General features: G+C 41.4%; 1 protein-coding gene across 1 annotated transcript in view; it reads right to left on the bottom strand.

Annotated features, from left to right (window-relative positions):
• The window catches only part of MYH9 (myosin heavy chain 9), a 72408-nt gene that overhangs the window by 29453 nt on the left and 23482 nt on the right, over positions 1-19473 (bottom strand). Inside the window, exons 4-9 of the mRNA XM_030040493.2 lie at positions 10481-10508; positions 9583-9676; positions 4260-4352; positions 3506-3569; positions 2850-2948; positions 1830-1973 (exon numbers count right to left, since the gene is read on the bottom strand). Coding sequence (XP_029896353.1) covers positions 1830-1973; positions 2850-2948; positions 3506-3569; positions 4260-4352; positions 9583-9676; positions 10481-10508 — 522 coding nt within the window. The remainder of the gene's footprint in view (positions 1-1829; positions 1974-2849; positions 2949-3505; positions 3570-4259; positions 4353-9582; positions 9677-10480; positions 10509-19473) is intronic.

The following is a 19473-nucleotide window of genomic DNA, read 5'->3' as shown; positions in this document are numbered from 1 at the left end:
ACAGGAAAGAGACAGTTATTAAGAGTACAAACCAATTAAAAGAAGGAAGACTTTATTCCTTTAACCCTGTATCACTTTCAGCTCCCTGACCAAGGTCTGTAGTCCATACAGACATACTTTACAATGTATGAAGGGCAGCAGGATGTGGGCAAAAGTACCTGTACCATAACTATTATTAATTACATGCTGAAGCACCCTACCCATTGCTAATGATATATTCATACTCTTCGAATAGTGCATGTCACAAAAGCAGCATCAGATGCTAGGACGGGAAAGACATTTTTCAATGCCAATAGTATCAATTCAATTTTCACCTTGTATCAATCAAAGCTGATTGCATAATAGCTTCTAGTTGCCTTGAGCAAAGTAAAATGCCAGTCACTTGCAATGGGGATCTTGTACCAAATATTTTTTCGTCCCCTTATTTCTACCTGTTACAGAAACATTTGTTTCAAAACAATATCCTTTTGATAGCAGAGTGAACAAAAGGCTCTATATATGCTACAGCAGGACTAATAGAAAAGAAACATACATGTTCCTAGTGGCATGTTATGAAATTCAGTGGTTTGACAGCTGAATCTGGTGTCCTGGCACGTGGACAGACAGCTTTGATGTTGTCTCATAAACAAAGACAGTGTTTAGACTTTACATCAAAACTAAGCAACCCTACCATCCAGCCAACTACTGTATGTATTATTCTTCTAAGCCTATGAGGAACATTAATGCACTTCACACTGAACAGCAAGTGCAAAACACTAAAGCTATCTTTGCTGTAGTGGCTGGAACCAATAGCTCATCTGTGTGACAGCAAAGACATGCCCTAGAGCATACATTAAAAACCCAACTCAAAAAACTGAGCATAGCAGAACATCCTGACAATAAACTAGGCTGCCAATTCTTTTATTCGGTTTAGACAAATTTCTCTTCACTTCCATGCAGCAGTTTCAGTCTCAGATGATTCAGGATATCAAGAAGTGTATTAAACTGTGGGTAATGACAGCATGGATTTACAGCAGGCTGGACTGTGAAGAGCAATAGTTAAGGCACGGGCACATATTCCCTACAGCCACAAGAGCTGCAGCCTCCAGCAGAGGAGATGGTGACCTCAAAGCACCACAGATGCTTGCTTCAGTGTAGAGCAAAACCAGTCCTAGTTTTAGAAGACCTTATACATTTAGAAACTGAGATTTTGCAGAACACTGGTTCCCAACCAGTGAGACAGATCATGAATGAGACAACACAGAGCTCTGGTGAATACGTATCACTGCACTTTGTGCTGGCTGCATGCAATTCGAGCTTCACTTGTCATGGTACTGTGCTCCCAGAATCAGACAATATTAATTTCTGATCAGCAGTTCAGTGTTAAGCTGGAAAGAAAGGCACTATGACCAGGCCATTCTCAAAGTACTAATCCAGCAGTGGTTGGATTAGATACTTTAAAGCCACTGCTTAGGGATAGGGGGAGCACACAAGCCACGCATTGCACAAGAGAATGAGGGGATTCTTGTATCTTGGATGTGTTATTCATAAACGGGATATACAGCCCTCAGATTGGGAACAAAAACAGCAAGCAGAAGCATGTTTTCTTTAGCTGCTTGACTTCTAACATTAACTGTATAAACTGAAACTGTGCTGGTAGATCCTGAGGTGGTCACTCCAAAGCCACTAAGTTTATTACTTGCACACTGTTCACTTGGGGAGGGGCTGGGAATGGACACCAGACAAAACAAAACCAACAAAAACCCCCAAACAAACAAACAAACAAACAAACAAAGGACCCCCTCCTCTTTCATTTCCTTGCATTTTCAAGCCCTTCAGAGGGTTCATACCTATCTGCTCTTCATCTGGGATGCCCATGATCTTCATTGCCTCCATGGTCTCCTGAAACATATCTTTGTCTTGCTGACCCGGGATCGTAACATGCCCATTGGAAAGGAAGCGATATTTGTTGTAAGGCTCCAGCAGCAGATCAGCTTAGGAAAGAATTGAGAAAGAAGTTACTATGGCTTTTTCTTTTCCTTTTTTTAAATAGACAACAAGCTACCACTGAGATCAAATTTCTGACTTGCATATGCTAGCAGGTGCTGGATGAATCTGCAATTAAACTCAGTTTTACTGCAGGCTGAACTTTTAATGTATTTTAGATAAAACTGGAGTTTTTCTGCCTTATTTCTTTCTACTCCCTCCTCTGGACTACTCCACCAAAGCAGTGTCAATCATCATTACGCCCTAAGTCTCTAAGAAGCAGAGATTAACTTGAAAGTAAATGTGCCTTTCATTTCAGACACCTCATTTGTTTCAAGTCAGGTGAAAGTTAATATATAGCTCTTGAAACAGCAGCAACTATGAGAAAAGTCCTCTCCTCCTGTCCTTCCTCCAGATCAATTTGCAGCTCTCGCATAACATGGGCCCTGACTACTAGGCTGAGATATTAAAGCTAGATGCCCTGGGATACTAGACTTCTAGAGCTGCTTAGGTGCTAGCAGCTTTGCTCCATTCAGTTTAATGCTGAATACATCACAGTAGGACCATTCCTGCACTAGAAGGGTTTACATCATGCAAGATGAGACTAAACATGGGACAGTGATTTAGATAACAAAGGGCGTAGAGTCATTGCTGGCAAGGAAACAAGTGCAGGAAGGAACCAGAGAAGCAAGTTTTCAGGAACTGAGACGTGCAGGGGGAGGGCAGAGGGATGCATGAGTGTACGGAAGAAGTGGAGGAGGGTTGACCATATCTAAAAGGCAGAGCCAAGAAACTATGAAGGAACAGGTCCTAGTCTACAAGTGTTTTGGACCCTCTGTCGTTGTGATGAGGGAAACCTGTAACTACAACAAAATCATACTTACTCTTCAAATGCTCCCCTGCCCCAGATAGCAGGTAGTAAAAAATGTGGAAGGTTCTCTCCTCTTTGGCTTGACGAATTGCACGTGACTTCTCGAGCAGATCTTCAGAGAGTGAAGGCATATGGCAGGACTTACAAATCACTTCCTATTCTATGGCAGGAGAAAAAATTCCTACTACCCAATGTTCTTCTCATGCCAATTAACAGGGGTATTGATTTAGCAATCATTGTCAGTCAACAACCCACTGAGCTTCTGGTCTCAGTTCTGCCAGCCTCTGAATGATGGCTACAAGAGAGACTTAACTGATAAAACCAGAAAAACAGTTGGCATCCATCCCTACTTGCCTTGGACAGAAGTGAGAATGGCTTATGAAATTCCAAAGCTATTCATCTTATCACAGTTTATGCTTCCATTTTAGCCTCCTACGATTAGAATTCATTCATTCAGAAAGGACTCCCACCATGATCACAAAGGTCACAAAATACTATATGAAGAAACAGAAGACTACAACAGTAATCTTGCTAGCATAAATTTAAGTGTTTCCTACCACTTTCTCGACCTGACAAGTAGAAAGTCAGTTGTGAAGTGATTGCTAGGTACCATTATTGCCACCTCTCTAGTCTTTAACTTCTCCTTTTAAGTGGTTACAGAAAGGATACAGGTCTCGATATTGGCTCCAACAATGTAGCCGTTGACATCAAAGTTGATTCTGATGAACTTGCCCTAAGAGGAAGATAATAGCATTAAAATTAGTATTTATTCTATCTGGTAACAGCAGTAAACAGCAAAGGTAAACTTTCCTTTTTTAACCCAGGAAAGGAAATTCAGAACCGGTCAGGCAGGTTTTAGGCAAAACATACGGTCAGCCAATAGGCAATGCCTGCTGACCACAACAGCAATTTAACAAACAAGACACCAAATGCTTTCAGACATTTCTGACATTCAGACAGCCTACAATTCAAAATTCATTATGTTTCAGCCTAGATTTCCCACAACCAGGGTCCCTTCAGTTTCATGTGTTCACCCTTCACTGGTCTAGACAGTTCTACCTCCCTCAATGTTAACTTCAACCATCTTCATTTAGTTCCAGCTCTAGTTCTCCCATCTACCTCTCACACACTGTCCATTGCTCTCCAGAGCAAGCAAAATAAGGACCAGTATTTGCTCTCCAAAATAAAACTGACTGTAACAAACTTAAAATAAAAATCGGCATAGATGGTCCTGGCACAGGGTCAGGTTCCTTCACTCCAGGGGCCTATCAGGTTAATTCTGGATAATTCACTGAATGAAATTCACTTCCCAGATTAATCTGAAGGAATTCACTCACAGACAGTTGTCCTATCCCTGACAGCAATTCACCCAAAAGCAGACCAAGTCTTCCCTCTGGCACCCAGGCCGGATAGTAATACTCACAAATCTTGAGGAGTTGTCATTCTTTACTGTCTTCGCATTTCCAAAGGCCTCCAGGATGGGATTAGCCTGGAGCAACTGTCTTTCCAGTTCTCCCTAGAGAGAAAACAGAAATTAATAAATAAGGTAGTGGTTCACTGCATTAACCTTGGGTCAAACCAGCGCTGAAGTTTCAATTCATACTAGCTTGGCATCTGTTGTAGAGAAGCCATATTAAACCTTAGAAGATGATCCCTTAAACCTTCAAAGGAGACTCATTAGTTATCCGGGTAAAACAGAAACAGTCACAAATATGCCTTATTCCCTTCCTCAATACAAGGGCATCTCAGTGCTGTCTTTCTGTTAACAAGAAGCCCTTCAAAGCCACTCGGCCATAACACCCCACAGACTTCCCAGGACTAAAGCGAAACACCGTACCATCCAAGATCAGGCCCTCATCCCAGAAGTGTCTTGCCATCTAGGCTGGAAAAGTGAGGAAAATCCTGTCTTGCTACTGCAAGACAGCCCTGAACTCTGCTAGTAGTAGGTTAAGAAGTTAGTCTGAAAAGGTCTAATGTTTTTTAAAAAAAAAAAAAACAAAAACCAAAAAGCTTGCACTAAGAGTCTGCATCTTCCAAAATTCAAACAAGCAAAAACCTCCTTTGTAAGGAGGCACACAAAAAAAGGAGAATTAGTGGTATCCCACAAACTGCATGATCGCTTGCATTCTGCTGCTGTATTCGCACACTCCTCCCCTCAAGGAACACAAAATGCTGGAGCTGTAGAAAAAGAAAATTCAGAACTTTTATCCCTGCCAAGTACTAGACCATTGAAGCATATACACCTTTCCCTGAAGGCTCTAGATATATCCCTGGCTGTTTTTAAAAATTACTTGTCCTCTGTGCTAAAAGCATGGAGTTCTATATCTTTCAAGATTACCTAAAAAGCTTCTAGAGACAGAAAATGACAGTTTAGATTAATGTTTCTCTTTTTAGCAGTTCTCAGTAAGTACTCATGACTTCCTGTGCATAACGGATGGAAATGAAGTTTGATTCTCAAGAACTGGAATTTATGGGCAAATTATTTAAGGGTATTTCTAAAGGAAAATTGTTCCCATTCATTCTCAAAGTACATTATAAAACAGATTAGTCCTTACACAGTCTCTCTAAAAATACATGCAATCCAAAAAAAAAAAAAAAAAAAAAAAAAAAAGGGGAAGATACATGAGAAACTGTATGAAGAACTACAAGTCTTTATTTCTTACTTCCACAACCACCTTACTTCATGCTTGCAAAGTACTAAGGCCAAACAAGACCTTCAGTCCCTGTAGAACTGCACATATACAGAAGAGGCAGCTGCTGCAAACACTGATTCACTGTCAAGTATACATAACAAGGGGGTTAGCCCTCGGAAGGGAACCTGAGCTGGGACATCTGCTCTCACAGCAGAGCCAGCACGTGCCTCTGTAAGGAGAAAACCTTGAAAATAGGGTTCAGTCCTTGAAACTGTGTGGCAGTCACATTTCCCCTCCTATTCTGGCACATGTACTGAAGTTGGAACAATCTTCCCTCACCCCATTCCTCCTCCCCATCCTGCAGTGAAGTCCTATGCCTTTGTGACTGCAATATGTTACTACGCAAGTGAGTATCCCCTCCTATGCTGGCATCTCAACCAGCATTTCAACAAAGCATTTCAACCCAACTATGGAACAAGGAGGGAAGAGAAAAAAAGCCCATTTTTTCCTCTAAACAGAAGTCAGGCTTTGACATCAAATCTATTTTAATTATTTGGCTAAAAATAAAACTAAGGTCATGATTAGCTACACAAAGATCAAAAGTTTAGAGAAATCCATACTATAGACCCTCCTGTTATTTAGTACCTCAGGAAGAAAGTGTCATTAGTGTCAAGTAGGTGTTGGTAAACTGTAATTTAGAGGTGATTAGGTCTCTTGAACCACTAAGGTAGAAATATGCATAGAGAATGCCAGCTCAGGCTCACAGCAATATAAAGCTGTGGGGAAAGGAAAATGCTGAAGAGTTGGTCAAGTCAGTTAGCTCTCATGACTTGCCTTAGCACCATGATACAGTGGGAGGATCAAGTTCTCAGCATGCCATGGCAATGGCACGTAAGATTAAGTGGCTCTGATTACTGCAATGTATCCATTCCTCACTGTACGCTGTCTTTGTTTAAAAAGACAATCCCATTATCTTCAAAATTTTAAATAAGTTTTTGGGTGGAGTTTGTTGGTTTTTTAACCTTAAATTTTGACGGTCACCTTTCACTTGAAGGAAGAGACTTCATTATTAGCATGCAGTGGGTAATTCTGCAAAGCAAAACCAGTACAACAGAGAGCTCTCCGTCACAAACTTTCTAGAAATTCTAAGGTTCCTATCATAAAGACGCTGCCAATTTTCTGACACCTGTAATTGCCATTCCTTGACCTGAAACAAATTTGTTTAATACTTGGCATGCATTTGAAGTATGTACAATATTCCTCATGAAAACAGAAGCAGAAACAGCCACTGGATCTGTTAGCCTGTGGTTGGGCAGCACACACTCTTCAGCACACTCTCTTTCTACTGCTCTAAAGTTACACCACCAATTTAAAGCAACAAAAATCCTTGACATCTATCCTTTACTCTGAATTTTTTGCATCTCATATACTTTTTGGAATGATTTCTATGCAAGGTAGAAGTTTTGCCAGCCATTTATTCTTCAGGAAGTATGGAGAAAGGCATCTAGACATCACAGCTAGCTTTAACAGCATGCAATTTAAAAAACTAAAAGATAGGGGTGGTTGGTTGTTTTGGTGGGATTTTTTGTTTTGTTTTTTACACTTTAGGGATTTGCTTTTGTATTCTTCTCTGCAGTCATGTGAGAGATTCTCAAATAACTGAAGCCCAACAACAGTGAGTCGGATGGGGAAGGGAGAAAGACCGTTAGTAACTGAACCTTCATTGAAAATATTTAAGCATTAGCCACTATTACCCATGAATTTCTGATTAGCTGCGAATAACATTCTCATCCTGAAAAACTATTATGTGATTTAAGAAGTCAGTAGAGAAGCAGAGACTAAACATGGGAAAACATCAAACTCAATTTCCATAAATAAAGTTTCATCAAATGGAAAAAAGTGTTTATATAATCAGATTCAGTACGCCCCAAAAGCAGCCTTAATGTGCTTAGTAGTCACACCATGCAGCTAGAAGCTATTTAGCTGAATATACTAATGCACTAGGATCGGTGGAAGGTGCCACTACCTCCAAAACAAGAGCGCTAGTATTGAAGAATATGCTTTATAAATCTGTTTTTGCTCCAATACTTGGAAAAACAGGGGTTTACATCCAAAACGCCTAATAGATGACAGTCAAGAAACCTTCCTGGTACATAAAGCACCACTGCTTTCTATATTATCATTGGTTAAGTTCCGTGCCTAATCTCGCAGAAAAAAGGTTCTACACTACCACGTTCTACCTAAAGAAAAAAAATTTGCCCTGACCAGTATACCCGAGATCCTCAGAAAATTTAACGTATTCATCTTCATAAACCCTTACAATCTGGTTCCAGGTTTTAAGATTTGTAAAGAATTGTTGCATAGAGCACTCATTACCAATTAACATTCAAAGGCTCCAGGTTTAAATCCTCTCTGGTAAGGCCAGCGCTACCGTTTAATCACAAAACTGGAGCAAAATGTGAGCTGCAGGACTTTTTGGAAGAATCAAAACTTTGGGGGGGGGGGGGGGAATAATAAACTTGGGCAAATCACCAACCAGTCCAACTTAGGACTGTTTTATTCTCCTAGGCAGACTGCCTGTCCTGCTTTGGTGGTTGAAATTTTGCTCAGGGATAAGCAGTGGAAGAATACTTAACTCAACCCCATGATTCTATTTTCCACACTTAAAAAAAGAAAAAGAAAAAAAGAGAATGTTTCTAAATACAGCTACTGACAGACCACGGAAAAAGCCTTCATATGTCTGAAAGTTTGGCACATACAAAGTTTTTTTTTGGTTGGATTCCAGAAGTTACTTATGCCTGCGTGCAGAGGTGCCTTCTTATTCATATACTCTACACACATAAGACATGCCTACACATTAAGCTACTATGGGAAAACTCTTATGTAGAGATACAGTGGACACATTTGGCATCTGGCTTTTGTTACACAGCTCACCAGTGAACATTTCCAACGTGTTCAGCTCTGGCTAACAAGCTCACAGTCCTGGAACACCCTGTCTGCAGGGCAGTCTTCCCCCCAACCTTTTCTTGTAACCTGCAGCCGCATGTCGCTGCAGGGAACAGAAGGATAAACACCTAACTACATTTATCTTACTAGGAACACCACACACACTAGACGCTTATGGTTCTAGGAAAGCCTGGTCCAGTCCTATTGCTCTGAAGGAATACTTCTCAAATGGTGTATCTGGGAAAATCCTGCAAGAAAAACCTTAAATGCAAACTAGTATTGAGCACAGAACACAAGTATTCTTGATATTACTTTAGTCTCCAATTGAACATCCTCACAAAAAGATTACTGTGCACCACACAAAAAAAATAAAATCGTGAATTGTCTATGGATTTGTTTTAGCTGCAGAAAGTGATATTGGTGTGGAGTGAAAAGCTGCTCAAAAAAATCACACAATGGGACAGAAAACGCATTCCTGGTGCAGAACGTGCAGTAAACGTGCAGCTCACCTACGAGGATACAACTGACGAATTCGGCAATAGTCCATCGGGGGAGAGGGAGGGGGAAAAAAATATAAGTGAGACATCTTTAAAGTCCTCCCACCATCACCACCACCCTCCTTTCATGTGCTGCTAATGCTTGGCTGTTTTCCACCCTTTTAATGTTTTCCTACAATTTCAAAGTTTTCAGCTGATGTCCACTAGCCTATCACTGTGTTCTCCAGTTTTGAGACAGTATACATAATAGCCAGACCTAATCTATAATGATACAGAGGGAAGGAGACAACTCCTTCATGGAAGGATCAGTTTTAAACTGCCTAGACTGGTTATAAGCAATACATCCGTGTGAAAAATCAGTACGGGTGATGCTTCATTTATAGTGTCTCTTGCCCATGCACTTGCCCATGAATCCAAGAGGTTGTGGATGAGTTTATCCCCACTGTAGGTCCACTGAATTCAAACGAGTTATGACTTAGAACAACGTCCCCTGGCTTGCAATTTTTGACAAACTTTTATTGTTTCATAGTTCACTGTCCTCCTCAGTCCCCTGATAGATCGTAGTATCTAGGCTTTTATTGAGCAATATAGCTTTTACCAACATCAGCCAATATATATTTATTGTCCAAAGTCAGCACAGCAATAAAGCATCATTAAACCTAGGTCTTACCTGGTCTTTTTTAGACTTGTGTGAGGAAGCAACATGAGCCAGATACTGAATGACCTTCTTGGTGTTCTCTGTTTTACCAGCTCCCGATTCACCTCTGTAAAAAAAAATCTGCAATTCATTCACAAACAAGACGCAGGGGGACATATTCATATTTCTAACCCCAAAAGGGCTACAGAGCTCCTTAACTGCATTCTGGCCATTGCAGCACCTCCCTCAAAACCAATAAAAACCAAGTTGTACTGGCAAGCAGTAGCAGTATAGCTGGACTGCAGGCTAGCCCTCAGCCAGTTTGCTGTTGGGTGCAGGTTCCATATGCGTGCACGGAGGAGGGAAGGCAATGAAGAACTATGCTTTCTAGCCACTTGGATACAAAGATTGCCAAGTGGCTGAGGAATAACTCGGAGGCTGCTGTAGAGGTAGGACTGAAAGGTAATGAAGTGAATCTTTCAAAAGGAAGCCTCCTGGCTGCAAGAAGAAACATACCAATTCCTTAAGAACTTAGGGACAACCAACTTTGCTGTGCCTAGAAGAGAAACTGCTGAATCAAGAGTATCTGTTACTGTATCAGCCTCATCAGTATGAATGTACTTAAACATAACAGCTGCATCAAATCTGAAGGACTTCTCCAAGCCTCTTCCATTGACAAAGCTGTATTTCTTTAGGAGTTTGAGCACAGGGGCTGTTTCAAAACCTCCCTTCTTCCTCCACTTCTTACAAAAATTATTCTGCAGAAAGGATTAAATATATATTGGAGGAACTGTAGTGGGACCTTCCTTGACTCTCCATTATTACCTGATTTACTGAGCCTACCCCCGGCACTTACAAGAGAGTCCTCCAACCCAGAATTTAACAACACAAATTTTGACATCCAGACAAGCTGACAACTGTAAATACTCACGTGCAAAGGATGGACTGATCCTCTCGATCTAGAATAAGATTTAAAAAAAGTAGTCAGACTAAGACTCTAAAATTAAACTTCTGTGACAGAATTAAATCAACACCAAAGACAAATCCAGGCACTAGTAAACTCTGACAAGTATCTTCAGAAATATGGCCAGGTAACCCCTTCTCTGGCAATAAACCCCAACCTCCCACCATATGCCCAAGTATAATGGCACCACAGCAATTTAGTTTTCTTCATCCAGAAAGAATATTGTTTGCATTACAATTCTTCTACAAACAATACAGAAGTCTCCCACTGAATGTTTCCTTACCACAGAGCTACAATTTGATGTACATCTACTTGTTCTTCAGCCCCCTCCCTGCTATTACACTGAGCCCATACTGACTTACAAAAGTTATCAGGAGAGCAGTGGAAATGGAAGGGGGAGGGGGGACGTGGGACGGCAACCATTACAAATCCCAAAGTGCCAAAAACTCACATCAAACAGAGGCTTTCACCCCCAAAACAAACACTGGAAGCTCGGTGAGAAATTTTTGTTACTTATTTTGTACAGAATGGACTTGAAAACTACAACACTGAGCAGCAGCCCAAGTCCTCTACAGCTGATTTGTTTGTGACACCATCCCCTGTTGTATTAACACAGCAGCTGGTAACAGTAGAAACCTTTTCTTTTCCATGTTGACATACCAGTAGACTACTAATTCCTGTGCTCAATTCCCAGCTGTGGATGATAATATCCTTCCAGGTAGAGAACTCACTTCACCCAGCCTATCCACCACTATCTTCTCCCACATCTTTAACCTCCTTTCAGCTTTCACCTATGATTCTGCTTCCTCATATGCAGTCCAGACTAGTCCTTCCACCATGCCTTCACCCACTGTTCCTCCACCACTTCTGTGTGAACACACTGCCCTGCTTCTGCCTTGGTTTCTGTGCCCTCCCCCTCCAGTCTGCATCCCATTCCTCCCCCATGCCACCAGGACCCAGCTGGGAGCGCTGGGCAGACTGGAGAGTGCCCGTGCCTGCACCACAACAGCCTTAGTAGCTTGTAGTCATCACAGGGACAGCGAGACCTGTTCAGACATGGAACAGACCTGGGCACAGCAAGTCATTCACAGACAGTCCACAAGAGCTATTGGGGCACTCACAGAACAGACTGTGCCACCAAACTCAAAATCCCCATTAGTTTGTAAGTTATCCATTTGGCTGTGGTTTTTTGGTTTTGTTTGATTTTAGGTGGGGGTTTTTTGCTTCAGATCAAGACCAGGGGACTATCAGATCATCCAGTGTGAGAACCTCAGTAACACAGCAGTTAGATTTCATCCAGTTATTGTCATTCTTTCCTTTTTCCATGCTGAGCCCCAATTTTGTGTTGGACCGAAGGCTAATCTCCAAAGAGAGAAAAAGCAAACCTCAAACATCCATGAGAGTATACAATTCACTGGATTGCTCTAATAAATTATTTCAGCAATTGGTAACCTTCACTAGTATGTTTATGGATGTGACTGTCTCCATATTTTAGTTACTGGTTCTTTCTATTCCTTTCTCCAGTAGCTTAGAGAACCCAAGTGCACTCAGTATTCTCCCCACCAGAGAATACTTAAGACAATATAATTGAGTCATCATTCAAGTTGTTTTGCGCAAGATAAAGAGATTGAGCTGTAATTAGGGAAGGCTTTATAGTCAGATAAGAGTTCAAGCACCTGAAACCACTTTCTATACCCTTAAAATACTGCTGCTGCAAGTGAATTTAGCATTTCAGTCCTAACATCATGAATGCCGTATTCATCAAGAAAAATCTCCTATAAACTCAGTTTATAAAGAGAGAAGTATGTCTAGCCTTTGGACACATTTTCATGGAATAAGGAAAGCAGGTAAACCTACCAAATTTGAGATTCTATCTTTTCTTAAGTTATTCTGAAACCAGTAATGGAAACGTTAGGTTCACATGCTACAGGATAGGCAACTCCTGCTCTTAAGCTTCTTTACTGGAAACTGACCGTACGCAGATGAGCACAAAAAAATAGAGGAAAATAATCTGCTTTATCCCTGTTAATACTGTTCTCAGAAAGAGCTGATCAGCCCTAAGACTGGAAGAAAGCAAACAGAAGAAAATAATCACTCAAATGGTTTTGGCCCGGAAAATTCTTAAGCATTCAAAACTAGATACTGCAGCTTTACGAGCATTGCATACTCATTTTTTCAAGTGCTGACTTTTATTGATTGCCTTTAAGATACACACCCCTTTTGCTGAGGGACAGGCTACGAGTAGATATTAGCCAGCTCTGAAGGCCCCTCCCATTCAAGGTTCCCAGTGGGTCAAGGGCTCAGCAGGCACACACCAGCCCTCTGCATGACTGGGCACTTTGAGGGTGGATCAGGAGAATAACGAATTACTCATTTAAGGACTGCCTAAGGAAATGTATTCTTCGGTAGTGGGACACCTGGGTGCAGTTCTCCATCACCAAGCAGCTATGTGAAAGGACAAGATTGTGCCTCTGAATAACATCTGACTTTTGAAAGCTTGACTATAAACAAGCAGCCCACTTGTCCTAGAAAAGGTTATACTCACATTCAGGTACTACAGAGGCTCTTCTAAGAAGGCAATTTGAGAGAAGGGGGGGGGGGGGGGGGGAAGAATAACCCTAAGGAAGGTGCTCCTTATTCCTGGTAGCCAGCTCTGGTCTTGGAATTATGAGCTGGGGCTCCTCGAACAGGCAATGGAGCCCCAGGCACTTGAATAGCACATGCCTTCCCATTCCCCCTCCTCCAGAAGATCCTTATTCCAGCAAAAAAGCATTGGTAAGCAAACAGATAAACCGACTGCCCAACAGAAAAAGAGATGATCAACATCAGATAATACTAAGCAGCTCTTTGGCACTGAACACTTTTTGATCATGACAAGTTTTGTCCCACTTTGTCAAGAAGCTCTTTTCGAGCCTCATTCCAACGAGGTAAGGTAGCAACAGCACCCTGGAGTGACCCGAGGAAGTCCCAAAGGGGCAAGCACAGGATTTTTCCACACCTTAACAGAGAACAAGGTGTTGAAAGGTGCTCAGGCAGGAAAAGTCACAGACAGTTTTCAAAATCCTCTTGGCACTACGTTCTCCTCCCCCAGCATACTTTCCCGGTGGCCCGCTGCAGCTGCGTTAGTCACCTCTGCTTTAAGCCAGCAGGAACGTACCTGCGAGTGCAGGCAAGTCACCGGCAGCGTGCAGACACTGCCATAAAAGGCAACATTCCTGTTTGCAATCCGGGGGAAATTCTTTCCCAGGACTGCAAAGCAGCAGTCACTGGGATAGCTGGAATTCTTCTAATTGTGTACAGACAGACAACTCAAATAATGTGTTGAGCAACAGGAAACTGGAGCCGACCAAAGGGCCAAAGAGCTAACGCATACAAAAGCGTAACTCTTAGATACACTTCCAATTAAGAATTGCTTTAAATGCCAATATTCATTCTCCATACAATACTGACTTGTGCCATCACGAATCAGAGTTCAGTTGCCCAGACAAGAGGCCACCTCCACCCCTTTTTCTTTTTTTTAAAAAGGATCATTCGACATGGGCGTACTGCACAACTTCAGTCAGCACTTGCCTTTACTCCATTGTCAGTTGTGCAAGCAACCTACTCAGCAAAAGAGAATGTGCTGGGTACCATAAACTCAGTTGCTTATAATAACACAATCAAGAAACGCCTGATTAAAAGAAATCTGCATCTGCTTTTCAATCCTAAACAGAGTCACTTATTAAAAACAATCCAGAATAACAACTCATTAGTTAATTATAGCAACAGTTCTGTATTTCAGACCAGCTGGCAGGGAAAGCTTTTTATCTAGGCGCTTCTTTAGCTCTCATCACCATAGTATTCAAGTGATCATAAGCAGCAGCAGCCTCAAGCACCCAGAAATTCAGGAAGAAAAACATCCTTCAAATTTAAGCTATACAGCAGTATGGTATAGTAAGATCAGCAGATTAATTTTACTATATAAGAAGAACATAGTATCTAACTCATTCTTGACTTTCTTCAGTCCAAAAATAAAAGACCACATTTTAGACTGCTTCCAGGACCTTTGGCATACATTAAAAAATTAATTAAACCAAAATTTGTTTTCACAAGAGAGACATCTTGTACATAAAAAGTCCTCAGCCAAATATTCTACTGCAAAACAACGAATCCGAATGAATGCTGAACTACTGTGGTCGAATATATTGGCATAACTGATAAATTAACAGAGCTCCAAACTCTTGAATTTTGTTTTTAGATGTTTTGGGATGGGAGAAGAAAAAGGTTGGGAGGCTGGAAGAGCATGTGCGATTTAAGCTCCACATCTCAGTTTCAGAACATCCTAGCAGGCCTTTATCACCCACTTCCTCTGCATGAGTGACTCCAGTTTCAAGCCCGTTCATCTCCATAAAAGGAGAAGTAATATAGCATTCACACAATGGTGACATCATCTCTCCGGCTAAGAGGAAGTGTAGCTGAAAGGCAAAGGCTTGGTTGGCTTGCAGTCCCCTGCCTATAGCTGACTCATTAAGGCTAAAAGCTTAACCATAGCTCGATGGTACCACCCACCTCCTAACCACCAAGCATCTGGCAGAACTGAGCAGCCTGGCCCTTTAGGTTTCCGTTACCATACTGCTCCCCCAGCATCACGGTGAATGCCTCTAGCCCAACTTAGGCAACTAGCTGCCTGACCAAGTGAGAGTTGACCTACAGCAAGAATTAGTCTTAAAGGCATTTAAGTGCTTCAACCGTGCAATAGTTTCAGTTCCTCAGTCTCTCCTCAAACTTCTCTTCCGACCACAGCATAAATCTTACAACCAGTGTCGTTCCTTCAGGGCTCTAATGCAGGAGCAGCCCCGGGCACTTGACACACTGTGCTACTCGCAACCACCCCACTGGCATAAACTCTAATCAAATACGTTCACCGTGGTGCTTTAACCTACGTGTTGGTTTGAGTAGGATCAAAAACACTCCAGGGGAACACCAGAACAGAGCCTGAGAGCCTGCTTCTGCATTATCATTTAAGGAACGCGTTACAGAGAAGTTTCAAAATGCTAATAACCCATCATCAAGTTAAAAAAAAAAAAAAAAAAAAAGAAATCAAACTAAGGACAAACATAGCATATCCAAGACAGCTCTCAACAATAGAACTTCAAGATATAAAAAAAAAAAAAAAAAAGGAGAAAAATCACTTGAGTTGGCAGGAACACTGCAGTGCCAAGATGCAGCTTTGCATTAGCTGAAGTTTGAGGACAGTCACAAGAAGAAAAGAAAGTTTCATTTCGAAAAATGAAATATATCCTACTGGGTCAAATGCAAATGTTTATTTCCCCAAGCCATTTTTGGACTAGAGCCCATACCCCTTTCTCTAGCATTCCTCAACTGAATCTGGAGATAGCAAAACAGGAAAACAAGTTAGGCTGTAATTTTAGGTTACACAAATGTTTATGAAGTTCTGACACAAAGGAAAAACTGGTATATAGCCTGCAAAAGCTCAGGCAGCTCATCATACTGAAACAGTGAACTGTAAGAAGACTGACAGCAAGGGCTGAACCATTACACAAGTGACTGCCAGAGAGCTCCTGCTTTGGTTTACAGGAATGAAGCAAAAAGGGTGTGGTAACTACTAAAAAACAAGTGGGCAACGGACTCTTTTTTAGCTCCTTGTTCTATTGAAAACCACATTGAGACACAGATTTTGAGAGCTGCATTTAGAAATCTCAAGTAATTCAAAGCATGTAAAACATTTCTTAAGACAATCAGAAACTACGTACATCTTTTCTTGCCATTTGTATACAAAGACCATCAAAACGAACATCCTCCATAATTAGTATCCAAACTTAACATTGCCCTTTGCATCAGAAATTTGGACAACTCTTGGAAACAAACTAGTGAAACCACAGGCTATATTCTTTTGAGTTTAGTGGAAACAGAACTTGACCTATATACGCAACTCGAAAGACATCTGTGCCTCTACATAATTTGAACAGCTCTGTCAATCAAGTATCCCTGAACTGGTAAGCGCACACAGAATATTGTACAGAAAATAAAGATGCGCTTTGGAACAGTGCGATATACAGTGCAGCATAGCAGACCAACGCTAAGAAGCAAGATGAGAAAGAAGACTTGAGACCAAGGAAGTTAAAACAGAAGTGTTCTACTAGCTCGGAAACTTAAGAACTACATAAACGTCTAAGAATTAAAAATAAAATACTTCAAGGTCATGTTCTATAGAAGCAGACCTAAGGACTGTTTCTTGTGAAAATGACAACTGGGCCTGAGGTGCATGTGAAGATCTACAACAGCAAATGATTTGTCTTACAATAGCTAACACTGTTTCCTCCCTTAATGTAACAAGGCAAATAAAAATCATGAAGTTACTACGCTTCAGCATTTTTTCTTTTAATCACCAAACCCAGAGACTACCTAGCTCCCAAGTGAATACCAGCAAGGCGCTGGCTGCACAGGCTCCTTTGCAGACTAATCCATCAAGGTCAAGGAGGGTTTAATCACTGCACAATGATTTAAGAGTTTTGTTCAGTGAACTGTTAGGAGCCCTACACTAATACGTGGAGAAACTGGATGAGAAAGAAGATGGAGTACATTCATTAGCAATGTGCTGTCTATTTCCTCTCCCTCCTATCTCTTAGTTGAGGAGGTTGAGCTTTGGAGACCAGAATAACCATTCTGATCTAACCTACTACAGAAGTTTCAGACACTGGCATTAAAACAGCCATCATGCTCCAGATACCAGTGATATTTCTAGCTTCTATCAGTCTTTGACATAGAAAATTCCCTGTATGTGTTCCAAATGGACAAACAGGTGCTGTTTAACAGCTTTAAAATATGTTTTTCTAAATAGATCCTCTGGAGACTATGAATTGAGTTAAAGAATGTACCCCTTCAGTGTACATCTGTTGTGTTAGAATTATGATTTGTTTGCTCAAGACACCACTCCACTTGCAGGCACTGTGCTTCAATCATCAGCACCAGAAGAGTAATTCTTCTGAAAGCCGTCGGACCTGAGGCTTCTGGCATTCAGGTTACCCAGGGAACAGAAACATTAAGACAAATGGTTGCTTTCTCCGAAAACAAAAATGTTACACTTTTTCAGAGTTCTGCTCTTGAAGCACAGGAAGTCTCTCCAAGTACCATGCAGCAAAATAATGTTTCGTCTCGGGTCCGAGTCTTAATGTCTTCAGTCAGAGAAAGGAGGAAAAAAAGAAAGAAATTGCTTTGAACATGTTCTCCATCATGTTATTGCTTCAAGGAAGTACTTCTGATGAAATTTAACAAAAAGCAATTTAACCTCTTGGAATAAATAAATGCCACATGACATTTTTGTGAATGGAGGAACCAAGGTAGACACAAAAAGAGGACCAAGCTCACCCATAGTGCATCAGCATAGATGCCTGAAAAGGGTTAAATAATTTCTGGATTAGCAGAGGTTGAAATAAAGCTCTCATCTCCTCTCCCTTCCCCATTCCTTTCCTGATGAACGTCCCTTTGAATGGCCTGCTTATTAGAATACCATAAATTGACTGAAAAGCAAAAAAAAATTCAGAGTCCAAATCAATTAACATGCAAGGCTTTTCCGCTCTGTCAGCTTAAGAGATAACTATACCCCATGCTGACAGAAGTCAGAGTCAACAGCTTGCTATCCTTCTCCAGACCATGAAGGATTCCCGGTCTTCAGGGCTCTGAAAGTAACCTAGGGAAGGCAGCCTAATCCTAAATGCCTCCGGCTCATGTGGAGCACTGGACCCTTTCATCTTCTATTCTCTGTACAGATTCCTGCCATACCACTGGCTGCTGCACCAAGCCTCCCCCACCGCTAAGCAAAACTGAGAAAGTGGAATAGGAATGTTGCTTTCCGTTGCCCTAGAGGCTAGCCAGGACCAGAGACACTGCAACAACTACCTCACCTTCTCTCCCAGTAGCAGACATTGGAATGCTACTGTTATCCTTTGCAATAAGGAAATAAGGCAGCAAATAAACCTAAAACGATCTCTAGGGTTCTTGCTAGCACACATATGCACATGTGAAGCAACACACACACACAAATCTTTCCAAACCTAGTTAAACAGGTCAAAGCAAGCTAGTTCAAAAGCTAACTGGGAATGATATTCACATCCAACAAGCATTCAAAAAAGTCAGCGACAAGATATCTCAAACCAGGCAAAGAAGGGCTGGGGTAAACCTCTAGACTGTCAATTCCGCTGAGAATATTGCATAGCTGGAATTGTTCTGAGAAAGGTAAACACTCCAGCAGAGCTCACAGCAACTTTCCTGTGCTAGGAAAACAGAGGCAGGGTTGCCATTCTTTAGCTTTGTACACCAAAGCAATTCAAGTGGGATTTCTGAGTTTTAGACATCACTCAAGCAGTGGTCTGACGGAAACACCTTCTCTTTTCAAAAGGAAAGAAAAGATCCACGTAGATTATTCACTAGCTCTGAACCACCATCAGACCAGGAAAGGTCACCTGTCCCTTGTTGCAGAATTACAGCTGTCTGGATATCCACTGCCACATACTGATATATCTGAGAGGGATGAAGGACAAGATGCATGCACATGCAGTTCCAAATGGTTTAACTGTTGTCTATAGAGGGAAAAAGACTTCTTCAGTCTCCTTACAACAATGCCAAAGAAACTGTTTCTGATTTGACATAGACAAGATTTCTTTTTAGGGAACAATAATTCTGGTAGTGTTTAAGAAAAATGTATGTTGGTACTTGAGCTGACAAGGAGTGGGCAAGGTAGAGAAGGAAATAATAAAGGAAGCGAAACAGTGGTAAGAGGTTTATGGACAACCATGCTGTCACGTATAGTACAGGCAGTGCATCTGTCCTTGTCTTTCACGGCAGATCCAGTCTTTGAGGGAAGTGAGGTCCTGTAGGTTCATAGGTTTTTCCCTCTGGATACAACATTCCTTTCAGAGTAACCATCAGTAGTATAGCTGTATTTCTTCAAGACCTGCCAC

The sequence above is a fragment of the Aquila chrysaetos genome, chromosome 17, assembly GCF_900496995.4.
Source record: "Aquila chrysaetos chrysaetos chromosome 17, bAquChr1.4, whole genome shotgun sequence".
Classification (NCBI taxonomy): Eukaryota; Metazoa; Chordata; class Aves; order Accipitriformes; family Accipitridae; genus Aquila; species Aquila chrysaetos.
This window is presented reverse-complemented; position numbering and strand designations above follow the sequence as displayed.